Source organism: Megalopta genalis, chromosome 1 (assembly GCF_051020955.1).
Source record: "Megalopta genalis isolate 19385.01 chromosome 1, iyMegGena1_principal, whole genome shotgun sequence".
Taxonomy (NCBI): domain Eukaryota; kingdom Metazoa; phylum Arthropoda; class Insecta; order Hymenoptera; family Halictidae; genus Megalopta; species Megalopta genalis.
In genome coordinates, this window is record NC_135013.1 from 46,578,050 (window position 1) to 46,590,668 (window position 12,619).

General features: G+C 35.0%; 1 protein-coding gene across 3 annotated transcripts; it reads left to right on the forward strand.

Moving 5' to 3' along the window:
- Positions 1 to 5,507: 5,507 nt before the first annotated feature.
- LOC117219903 (uncharacterized) lies at positions 5,508 to 11,763 on the forward strand. 3 transcript variants are annotated; one of them, XM_076528513.1, is made up of 3 exons: positions 5,508 to 5,639; positions 7,462 to 7,658; positions 10,767 to 11,763. In XM_076528513.1, exons 2-3 carry the CDS (start codon positions 7,469 to 7,471, stop codon positions 11,426 to 11,428), a joined length of 852 nt encoding a protein of 283 aa, XP_076384628.1. In that variant the 5' UTR covers positions 5,508 to 5,639; positions 7,462 to 7,468; the 3' UTR covers positions 11,429 to 11,763. The 3 variants fall into 3 exon arrangements, with proteins under 3 accessions (XP_076384628.1, XP_033325336.2, XP_076384629.1); XM_033469445.2 differs by having other exon boundaries at positions 5,508 to 5,635; XM_076528514.1 differs by lacking the exon at positions 5,508 to 5,639 and adding an exon at positions 5,811 to 5,828.
- Positions 11,764 to 12,619: the final 856 nt, after the last annotated feature.

The window sequence follows — 12,619 nt, forward strand, 5'->3', positions numbered from 1 at the left end:
CATTTTAGCTAATGGTTTCTACACTATGAATCTACAAAAAAATTTTGCAAAATTTTGTTAATTCAGCCATCCCGGTACTTGTTGGCTGAGACAATTTAGCCATCAATATTCTACTGTGCGAGAAGAAATTTCGAAAGCAAAGAATAATTTCGCAATTTTATATGATCTTTACTGTTTTGAAATTTGAAAAACAAAGTGTTTAATGTAGTAAATATCTACAAAAAAATTCTCAAACTCAGAGTTTTAGAAAATTAGAGTTAAGAATTATTTATTAAGTATATCAAAATTATTGAAATTTTCAAAAACCTGTAAGTTATATTCGTAGTTAATGGTTTTTAGTTTATGAATCTATACAGAATTTTTTAAATTCGTCCAACCCGGCCAACAATCAATATTATACTATACTATACTATACTATACTATACTATACTATACTATACTATACTATACTATACTATATATAGTATAATTATACATTATTATATATATAATTATACAATATTATACATTTCGCATTTATCGAAGCTAAGAACAAAACTGGGAATATAATGAAATGTTATTCGTAGGTCTGGGTAAAATAGAAAATAGTATTTTATTATCGTATTGACATTATCACTTCTGGAGTGAATGAGGCTAGAATGAATTTGAGGGTCTGAAAAGGGCCGTTATTATTAAATAGAGATGTCTGCGGAACACAGGAGGTTGTTGTTGCTTCTATGTTTCGATCGCAGCCCGTAATTCTGGAGTTTGAACCTCGCGCCACCTCCACCCTGCGCAGAACTTTACTGCGTCTTCAGTGGCCCGTACCCCAGCCGTGTTAAATCTTGCGATGACGGCGAAGTAACTCGGTCGAGTTATGCAGATATATGTAATTGTCGATATAATTTTGCACTTATCTAATTATGCGCAGTGTCAATGCAGCTTTTTAATGTGCAGTTATTATTAATATATGTAACAATGTATTTTACTCATATAATCACAGCATTAATAGAATCAAATTAATTAGACATTAAGTATTAAGTAAATAAATGTAATCGAAATTATATCGTGTTTGAAATACTTGTCCAAACTATATCATGTTTGGTCTAATTTTAATCAGAAAACTATTACCAATAAGTTAAAAGAAATCAGTATTAAAATGTTAAAATTAAAAAAAAAGTTATGTCATTGTATTATGAGTTGTTTTTCGGGAATTCAAGTCAAAGGAGTCACGGTGCGAGCCGCAGCACATGTGTTCACCGACTCCGTCGAACCTTAGTTACATTTAACCTTACATCGATGTAGCGAGAAAGTCGATAAATTACAGGGCCGTAGCACTATCACGACGTTGGTGATGACAGGTCATCACCGAAATTTACCGTCAGACCGTCATTTTGAGATACATTACTTTACTTCCCATTTCTCATCTTATTAATTTAGCCAAAACAAATGTTGTACAAGATCATTGCACAAGATCAGTGCACCGACATCGTGACCCACAATTTCGTACAACAAATGTATCCTCAACTAAATGGGCGAGTTTACTGTTAATGATATTCTTAACAATTCTTAAACAAACATATTCTGCATGTTCTTTAACGCGATTATTTACTATTGAATTAGCTTTGCGGATCGACACGTGAAGTGTCATGCACTTAAGAAAATTTAAATGGCTGTCACGGCTAAACTACTTATTATTTCGAGCCTGAAAAGTTAGTAAATATCTTTCAGACATTCTGAAATATGGATGAACAGCGTTTTTTTTTTAAATTATCACAATTACGTGGTAAAAAAAGATCGGAAAAATCATGCTCCGTGACTTCTTCATTGATTCGAACGGGGCACGCAGCCCCCTTCTTCTGTCACATTCCGCGGTCGGAGTACGTTGCGCTCGAGCGATTGACAACGTTGTAGTTCCCGCGCTTGTCTCTCATTGGTCATTGTTTTTCGTTAATAACTCGTAAACAAAGCCACAGATTACATTTTCGCTAAGGAAAAAGTTACTTCAAATGACCTCAGCTACCTCCCATTTCCGTACTGCGAGACACCCTGTATAATAATAAAAATAATAAAGTATGTACATTTAATATATAAAATAATAAGATGTAAATGAAATAATTAAGAAAAACATTTCAACTACTTTGTTTATATCCATATCTTTACGTAAAGTAATAATGTATTATATAAGTAATTGATTTTTATAAAATCACGATATTGCTTATTGGGAAATAGTATTTACCGAAGGAATAATAGACTAATTATTGTAAAATTTATTATTATTGTAAAATATCATTGAAGTACGAATAAAAATACAACTTTTAATTTAAATTTCACGCCCAACGAGCTAACTTTACCCTCGTTGCATATCTCTTATTAGAGGGTCTCTAGATCGATGTAATCTGTATATTGAATGTTTCTACGTCACATATGATGAGAGAAATGTGGATGGAAAAATATATTTAGATAGTGTATAGCAAATAAACCTTAAATCCAGCAATTATTTTTGTGTGTCTGTTGTGAATCTCACATATTATAATTATGCAGAACAGTAAGGTTTTGTTATTTTTTTATTCAATTATGAGGACTACAGAATTTTATTGTTATCCTACAATTATTTATTCTATAAATTATTTGCATAGTTTATTTGATTTAAGCATTTTATACAGAAAGCGCGGTTCTTTTGTCAGGGTTGAACCATAAAATTTCGCAGCCATCGTACATTGCGGGAGAAGGAATTGCTTCGTTACATAAATGAGGCAATTTGGCAAAGGTGCTTGGTGTAAGTCGACGCACATCGTCAGTCACTTGCGCGCTATTGGTAGACGGAATGAGAAACCACAGATTTCCAAATTTAAATGCAGGACTGCTAACGAGATCCTCAACTACTTCTAACGGAAGCTTTCTTACTCATGTGGCATAATGCATTATATTGGATTCTGGTTTTGGTACAAGTGATTCCAATTTCGTTGTATTAACATGTATGTAATATTGATGAGATTTCCTGACATCGTCACTTATCAAATCCATCAGTTGGTCCCCTTTACTGACTACAATCACATCAATTGCGCCAATCTTTTTCTTTTGCTCAGGAGACCGTTTGTAGGTAATGTGCTTTCGTGATGTGTGGCAGGCATCCTGCTCTGCTCCATCTCGCCTGGTTATAACCGTAGCGGTCAGCCACACTTAAGCTCGTGACACATTTACGTGTGATTTTTATAATAATCACACTTGCGTGTACCAGTACATGTCACTTTCAATAATTTTATTAGCGAACGAATTTACGTAACAAATTTATTGCTCTGCAAACACACGATTTTATCGCTAAAATGCAAAGTATACTTTTACATTCTACAAATAGTCTAAATTTGTAGTGTTAACACATTTTTCAAAAAGTATAACTGTATTGTTCAAGACGTCCCATTTTAAACAATAATGTTTTACACTTGCGCTGTTATTAATTTCAAGCTGTAAACATAATACTAATATAATATTACTATTAATATAATAATTATTATATTATATTAAATTATATTTTAAGTGAAATTATTAATCGGTGTAAAAGTACAATCCAAAGTATTATAAAAGAAAGCAAGGAAGAGGATCGTATATTAAATAAAATCAGACATAGGTCTGATAAGAAACTGAATGCAACCAATGAGAAATGGATACTTTGAAAAATTAAAGAAAATCCGACAATAAGTGCTCCCAAATTGGCATCAGATGTTCAAAAATATTTAAATATAACAGCAAGTGAATCGACCATTAGAAGAGTACAAAGAAGAAAAAATTATCATGGTAGAATTACACGGAAGAAGCCATTGATAAGTTTGTACAATAAAAAGAGGAGACGCGAATTTGGAAGAAACTAAATCAAAGAAGATTTTACTTTTTTGGAAAACCCTAATTTTCATCCAAAATTTAATCCATATTTAACATTTTTGGTTATTTGGAAAATGATATCGAGGAAATCAAATATAGCAATGAACATTAAGCATCTTCAATGTGATTCCCATTAATGTTCGGTGACATAACTTTTAAAACGCAATAACTTTTTCAGAACTGAACTAAATGACTTGAATTTTTTTTAGATGATAGAGGAACCAGTCTACTACACCATAACTAGAATGTTTTTTTTTTAATTTTGCTATTGCTTGGAATGACAAAAAAAAAAGAAAATAAAAACTCATGTTTGAATATTCAAACTCGATTTTCATGGAGACTAAGTCCCAAACAAACAAAAAAAGCTATTCTATATTTTTTTCATGTTTTTCTATTCCGCTTGTACATACCTTTCAGTATATGCGTTTCACAATTATCACGTTTTATAAGTGAAAAGCTTTTATAAGTGAAAAGTCACTGTACGTATTAAATACAAGTGAAAAGAAGGAAAATATATTGACATTGGAGATTAGAATATTTTTAAAAATATTCTTAAGCTTACAGTCGCAAAGCTCTCCTCTAATTCCACTGATCGCTGGAAAGTATATTCTGAATAGACACTCCTAACTAGATACTCCTGATGAATCAACAACACTCCGACTAATCTAATCTATTTCTGTTATCGGGCAATACGTCGTACGATGCGCATTGTACGAGACGGAAATGCAAGCAAATTTACCCCAGTCGTGTAGGTTATACCGCGATTGCGGTTCGAAAGACTAGTTTAGATTAGATAATATACAGGATGTTCCATAATTACTTTAACAGTATTTTTCATATTTCTCTAACAAACAAATCCCTTACGTTCTTTAACGCGATTATTTATTATTAAATTAATTTAAATTAATTTATTTTTAAATTAAAATATCACTTACATACTTTGTTAATCTTCACTGTACAGCTTGCTTAAAAATTTCACATGGTACACATAAGGTGTCGTGCACGCCAGAAAATTAAAATAGCTGCTACTATTAAATTACTTATTGTTTCGGGTTAGAAAAATTGGTAAATATTCTTCAAACATTCTAAAATAAGGATGAATAGCGTTTTTATTAATATTATCACTGTCACGTGGTAAAAAAAAATCGGGAAGTTCACGCTCCGTGACTTGTTCATTGATTCGAATGCGGCATGGAGCCCCCCTCTTCTGTCACACTCCGCGGGTCGGAGCACGTTGTAGTTCGCGCGCTCGTCTCTCATTGGTCAGTGCTTTTCGCTAAACAAAGCGGCGGATTGAATTTTCGCTAAGAAAAAAATTACTACAAATGATCTCAGGTACCCACCACTTTCGGCTGTTAAAATATTTATGGAACACTATGTATATTTCTTAAAAAAACATCATTGCGTCGCACACTAGGCCACATAAAATAATTAGCTGTTATACCTATCTCGCTTGGAATCAGCTATAACATTATTGAGTGAAAAATGAATTGATCAAATCAAGTTGACATCATTTTTTTTATTAAAAAAGAAATTTTATTAATTATTCAAATTTTTTAAATTTTATTAATTATTTAAGTAAAGACGCGCACAATAAAATTTTATTGCAGTAAAGAGTGTGTTTCTAATGAAATCCTCAATCCATACCTAGGCGATAGCCTGGCAGATAACATAAATCGATAAGACGAGATCGAAAAGTTTGCAGTCTTCCAGAACTACTTTAGCTAAGAAGACGTATAGTGTTAATCTAGTAGTGAACCAGTAAATTTCTGACTGTGTACGTAAGTATTTCTGCTTCTTTTTTTTGAAGACGCAATATAATATTGCAATGCAATAGTCAAATTGTAGTTCAAAATGAAATAACTGTAAGAGAACGCAGACTTTCGAATGTTTCTTACAATAGATTCACATTTGTCGTCTCTGGAACCGGGAACAGGAAGTGATATAACAGACATTTAAAGGTGCAGAAGGTATTTGATAGCTGCGTATTAATAATCACAGCGATCAAGTAATAATGTTCTTTATTATTAGCACACTACACGGGACGTGTGAGTACAATTTGTAACTTCCTATGCTCGACCTGGGGCCCGCTAGAATGTGAATTTAAATCTCGGAAGATCAACTAAAGGGCCTAGCTAGATTAAGATGATCAAAATTGTTCTTAGAGGTTTTTTAATGAGTATAATACCGTTCGATAGTTGAACAACAAAAACCTTTCCGTGCAAAATTTTAACCTTTTAATTTGTCTGTGGGTAAATTACATTGCGCGCTTTTCCATCCACTCCGCCCCCCCTTGGTGCTTATTTAAAATTTTGAAAAAAATGTGGCTTATTTTGAACATCAAGCCGCATATTATAGAATATTTTCAGACTTTTCAAAGAAAGAATTCAAAATGAATTCTTTCTCACAGCAAAAACGTCAACAAATTCGGTTTTCAATTTTTTTGTTGACAATGACCCAACCGGATGAAAAATCTGAGAAAAATTGAGCGCACTGCTTGGAATAGTACCTTATCAGGGAATTGATATGTTAGTTTTCCATTCTTGATAACCACAGCTTGCAACCGAAAAATCTGAAAAATTCTATAATATACGGCTTGATGTCCAAAATAAGCCACATTTAACACAGAAGGTTGGAAATGGGCGGAAAAGCGCGCAATCTAATTTACCCTTTTTTTTTTTATTTATCGTGGAGGAAATCTGCTCACCGGACACCTTCGGTTCGCTTGGGGAACGGTCGGGGGGTAGTGCGGGGTTCGACCCACTAAAACCTCCACGGCGATCTTAGGACGCTGGACCATATCTGGCGATTCCGGGGGGGAGCCACGGGAACTCTAAAAGAACACGACTGTAACTACCCTTACGGACAAGTTACAGGGTTGAAATTTTGCATAAACGAGTTTGTTTGTTTGATCAGCTATCGAACGGTAAAATAGTTATTAAAAAACCTCTAAGAGCAATTTTTACGATCTTAATCGGCTAGGGTCTTTGGTGGGAGATTCAGTAGAATGGACGGTATTTGAATAAGACAGTTATATTCTAAAACAAGGATGAACAGCGTTTTTCTTAGAATTATCACCGTCACATGCTAAAACAAATTTGGAAAATTCACGCTCCGTGACTTGTTCATTGTTTCGAACGCGTCAGTCGCACCACGCGACCAAAGTCCGTTCTGCCCTCTTGTCATAATAACCTTGCAACTGCTCAGCTCGCCTCTCATTGATCACTGTTTTTCGTTAATAACTCGTAAATAAAACGACGGATTGTATTTGCGCCGAGGAAAAAGTTACTTTCAAGTATAATAATTTTGGGACACCCTGTATATTCGCATCCCCTAGCGGTCGAAAATATTAGTAATTAGCTTCGTCTAGTGACTGTTCGCACAACTACAGCGTGACGATCAACTTCATCAAGGTCACATTGAGAGCTCTATCCCCAAAAGCTCTTTTCGGCTGATTTTGGGAAGTACCACCTTATATAAAGCACTTTGAGCGGCTTGTAGCAGCGACATAGATATATCAAATGATTTCTATAATTCCCACGTGGTTCTATCTTCGACACATTCCGATCGGAATGTGTGTATTTATTATCTGTTTTCCATTAGCTCTAAAATGGCAAATTGGAAGGATCATGAAGAATCGGAAATGGGAAATGTAACCAGGAAGGTTATGGACGGAATGGTATCAGGATCAGCGATGCAAACAAGATTTAAAAGAATCCCGGATAGTCATTTAAATAGAGAAACAATAGCCGGTATACGGGATATGAACTTAGGAAGGATAAGAAATGGAAAGCCTACTGGTAAGTGCAAAGAGATTAAAACAGAAGATATACCTTCGAGATTTAAAAGAAACTATAGCAATCATGTTTGTGAAACTCATCATGCCAGTTGAGGGCTAAGTTGAGTTGTTGCTAACTGTGTAAATGGGGCTTCAATTTTGTTTTAATAGGGTATCAGGCGCACAGAAATGTATTATCATACTTCGAAAGAATGCTTCATAAATGTTATGTTACCATAATAGAACGGGACAGTTTTCCAAAATATAACCGGTTCTGAATCCTGATCGAAGATGTTTGCAACATTAATTCTAGTTTTAAATATATTTTTCAAATATATTTTACAAGTACGAGATTTTGTTGACTGTGCATTTGGTAGTGTAGGGCGCGAATGGAAATTAGGAATGGATAATAAATAACCTGGATTGGATTCCCCTGTGTCAGAAGTGGGATAAGGAGAACACCGGTCCCCGACAGATAGCGCGACTATGATGAGACGTGTTGGCTGCGGTGAGATTTGAGTTGTGAGTTTGCGACTTGCGGGAGAGGAGCACACCTAAGTACACAACGTTGCTGTCGGGAGTTGGCCAGAGACAGATTGCGAGTACAGGCGAAATGATTGTGACCTGACAGGCCGAATGTGGGGTTAGAAACAGCGGGAGGTTTCCGTAGCTACCTTAAGAAGTCGATCGGCTACGAAGCAAGAGGTGCCGCGGCCTAGATTCTTGTTCTTGACTATTTTTCCTCAAGATCCCACAGTAGGATTTTCATTTTCTTCTGGATCAATGTAATAAAGAAACTTTAGAGAATCAGTAATTTGGGCTTTGACAAGGCACGTTGGAGGTTGGAATGTTTTATGTATGGATGTAGTAATCGGATTGTTAACTATTTTTAATAGTAATTCCACTGGATACGTAGTATTTATACGTGGTAGTTGGTTGTGTGGTGATTCATTGCATTAGGTCATTAAGTATGAAATGCATACTTTACTCGATAATTTCACTATAAAATCTATGCGTTTCATACTTAATGACCTAGTATTTATGTAAAACGTGCGATTTTGACCTAATTGATGCAGAAGGTTTCGGGGGATTTGCGTGGAATTCGTCGTCGTTTCAAATTGCGATCGGTTTACATTTTTTCACGGTCATTTATTGGTTTGATATAATATTGTAATATTGTAATATTTTTGGGTAGATAATTGCATAGACAAAGTTACAAGATTGTTTCTATTGATTTAAATTGGAGCGTTGTGTTATTGTGTTAAATCGATTTAAACAAACTATGATTGAAGGTCATTCAAAGTCAAATGTCGTAGTAGAAGAAACTTTTTTTTATGTCAATCAATGCAATATTCGTGTCTCTGCATCACGCCCATGGACGAAACTTATTCTATAGAGTACGGCAATTACAACAATATTCCAAATTATAAGAATGAAATTTTTCATTCGCGCAGACTGTTCAGAATATTCTATATGGAATGTGTTTCGTATGCTTACAGATTGAGGGTACACTGTCAAATGTAAATGAATCGTATAATATATACGGTATCCGAAAATTATTGTACAAGCGGAAAATTAGGGGTTCTTGAGATCATTGGAAGTAACTTTTTCCTTAGCGAAAATATAATCCACGGCTTTGTTTACGAGTAATTAACGAAAATGTACATATTTCCTAGCACGTAGTGGATTTGCAACCAAATCTACTGAGTGAGTTTCTTATTAATAAAATTTTTCATATATCTCAAACAATCAAATCCTTTTCGTCCTTTAACACGAATATTTATTATTAAATTAAAATGTCATTTACGTTTTTCGACGGCGTTACTTATTGTTAATCTTGGCGGTACACCTTGCATAAAAATTTCAGTACAGATGAGGTTTAATAAACACCAGAAAATGAAAACGGTTGTTACGGCTAAACTACTTATTATTTCGCATCCGAAAAATTAGTAAATATTCTTCAGGCATTTTGAAATAAGGATGAACAGCGTTTTTCTTAAAATTATCACTGTTACGTGTAAAAAAAATCGGAAAGTTCACGCTGTGCGATTTGTTCATTGATTCGAACACGGCCTGAAGCCCCTCTCCCTTCGTCACGTTCCGCGGTCGAAGCACGTTGCACTCGATCGATGGGACACCTTGCAATTTCCGCGTTCGCCTATCATTGGTCACTATTTTTCGTAAACAAAGCTGCGGATTGTATTTTCGCTAAGGAAAAAGGGTCCTTAAATGACCTCATTTCTCGTTTGTACGATAGTTTTGCGATATCTTGTATATGTATGTGTGTAATATTACAGTAATGCACGTTTAAATTTACATGAAATTGGCATACTTAAATTTCCGCGATCAAGCCCTACTCTTCTCCCATCAGAATGAAAGACTCGAACTCGAAAGAAGAACAAACGCACTGCCCGTCGATGAGAAGATGATACCACAAATGCCGACAGTATGGTGCCGTGAGACTCCATTCTTAGGGATAGTCCGTCTAGAGTATGTAGACTGGATATCAGCTGGTGGGGGATAGATGCCTACAAGTTTCCCTATGTCATCTTCTCATGGACGGGGAGTACGCCAGTAGGGATACAACAGCGCCTGGACAGACTAAACATGTAATAAAGAAAATGGTATTATCAGTAATTTTCATCTTACTTTTATAATTGTAGCATCAATGGACAACCGAGATTTTCTTGATCAAACACGATCATGCAGAGTGGTGAGTCATGTGTGACTTGCATAGCACAAATTAGTTGATCTTTAAATTTAACTTTAAATTAGTTGATCTTGAAAATTTGATAATTCTTTCACATACAAGAACATCTACTAATCTTTGAAATCGCTTGTTTAACAATTTTTCATAGAAACCATAATTTTAAAGGTGTTCGAGGTATTCGAATTACGCGACTCGCTCTGTAGATTGCCTATTAATTGATTCAGGAATAGCTTAAATATGAACCCAACTTATATTGTGTCTTGATTCATTTTAATTAGAAGAATCTCAGTTATTCATCGATGCTATAGGTTTTGAAGAGTTCGGTCGGGAACGCTGGCCCCGAATCGATGTAACATCAACCATATGTGTACTACTATACATAAAAAATATTCATTTCACGGAAACATTTTTCGTATACAGGTAGACCGATAATACGCGTTGATACTGGCCTAAACACAAGGACAAGCCCTCATATTAATATCGATCCACGTGGCTATCCTAGTGCAAATAATCCACATATTCCAGTGACCGAAGGATTCGTCAAAAATATCAAAGGATTGAACAACGTCTTGAAATATGTTGGTGCTGGGCTAACTGTAGCTGCTGTAGTTGTGGATGTTTGGAATATTGGTTCTGCGTTGAAAAATGATATCGATACAAGCGAGAAAGCAGACGAAATAATCGCAGATTGCGAATACAATATAGACAAATTGAAAGAAGCTCTTAAAGTTGAAAAGTCTTCAAAAATGAGAGAGCAAATAGAAAATGCTGTAGAACTATTGAAGGCATTTATTAAAGACGTGAAGCTATTAAAGAAAAATATTCCAGTGAACACTATTAAAACAATTGGATCTGTAGCTGGTGGTTGGAGTGGTGGTGCATTAGCTGGTGGTGGTGGTGCTTTGGCTGGTACATATACTGGAGTTACAGTTGGTTCGTGCTTTGGTCCTGTTGGTGCAGTTGTGGGTGCTCCCGTTGGTGCTGTAATAGGTGCAGTCACAGGTGGAATTGGCGGTGGAATTGTAGGAAGTCATCTTGGAAAACGTGCAGCAGAGAAAGGGTTATCTTACATGCACGATTGACACAATTTTCAATAATCAATAATTATGGATCCAGACGTATTTATAAAATTTTCATGATGCGTCTGTTGTCATAACACGTTCTATTAATGTTATGGCATTTCACTTCATCAAATAGTTACCAAATATTTATTTAAACATATAATATATCTTGCTGGATAATATAAACTGTAAGCACGATGATGATAGCACGTGACGGAAAATGTGTATTATTCAGAGTTTTATATCAAGTTTATAAATAATATCGTTCAACACAAAGTAAAGTGTATACATAAAACAATAACAACATAAATTATTGACATTTCTACAACAAAATAAACTAAATGCAATTGGCTTTACTTTTGCTTTCTTAGTTTTTTTACTTCTTCCCCTTACTTATCACCTATTCATTATCATCTATTCACCTGTTACTTATTCTTACCATTCTTACCACGCGATTCTCTCATATCAGATTCAATTTCTGAACTGTATACGCTTCACAGAAGCCTAATAACGTATGATGAAAAGGGTACGTGTGAATGACGATAACTTTTAACAGGTATTTTTAGTCCAGACAAATGACGCCATGTTCAAGGTACACAGTTCTAGACTCTGCCATAATAACATTGGTGGGAGTAGGTTTTCTGTGTTCCATCGCAAGTCTAATTCCTTCTATTTGGACTTCCCCTAGTTATCTCTTAGATTACATTTTTATCATGTTTCTCTCAAAAATCTGATTATTTTAAGAGATTTATCGCAGATCTGAATAATGTGTGGCGCATAACTTTTACATAAAAGATTGAAGTCAATATACAGGATGTCCAAAAATCATCGTATTTTCTGAGGTCATTTTAAGTACAATAATTTCTCCCTAAATGTCGCTGGGTCGGAATTGTTATAAAACACTGCCGATTACAGTTGCCGACATCTCGCTAGAGAGAGAGGGAGTGGGATGATAGGGGGAGAGAGAAGGAGAGGGATGCGAGGGGGGAGAGGGAGAGAGGGAGAGAGACTTTTTTCTAACTTTCTATATATGATAATTATTTTAATATATTAGTCGGATTTTTCCAATTGAAATGGTACCAAATACGACTTGCTTTAGACCAGGGGTGTCAAACTCAAAAGCTAACTTGGGCCAAATAAACAATGCTTAACTTTAGGTGGGCCGCAAAAAAAATCAACGTTCATAGAAACAAATATTTTTATTTTGACTAG

Bases quoted from the DNA above. Each gene is read 5' to 3' on its own strand.
- LOC117219903 (XM_076528513.1), top strand. From the start codon at position 7,469: ATGGCAAATTGGAAGGATCATGAAGAATCGGAAATGGGAAATGTAACC. The intron at 7,659-10,766 runs GTAAGTGCAAAG...TTTCGTATACAG, and splicing joins AAGAAATGGAAAGCCTACTG to GTAGACCGATAATACGCGTT.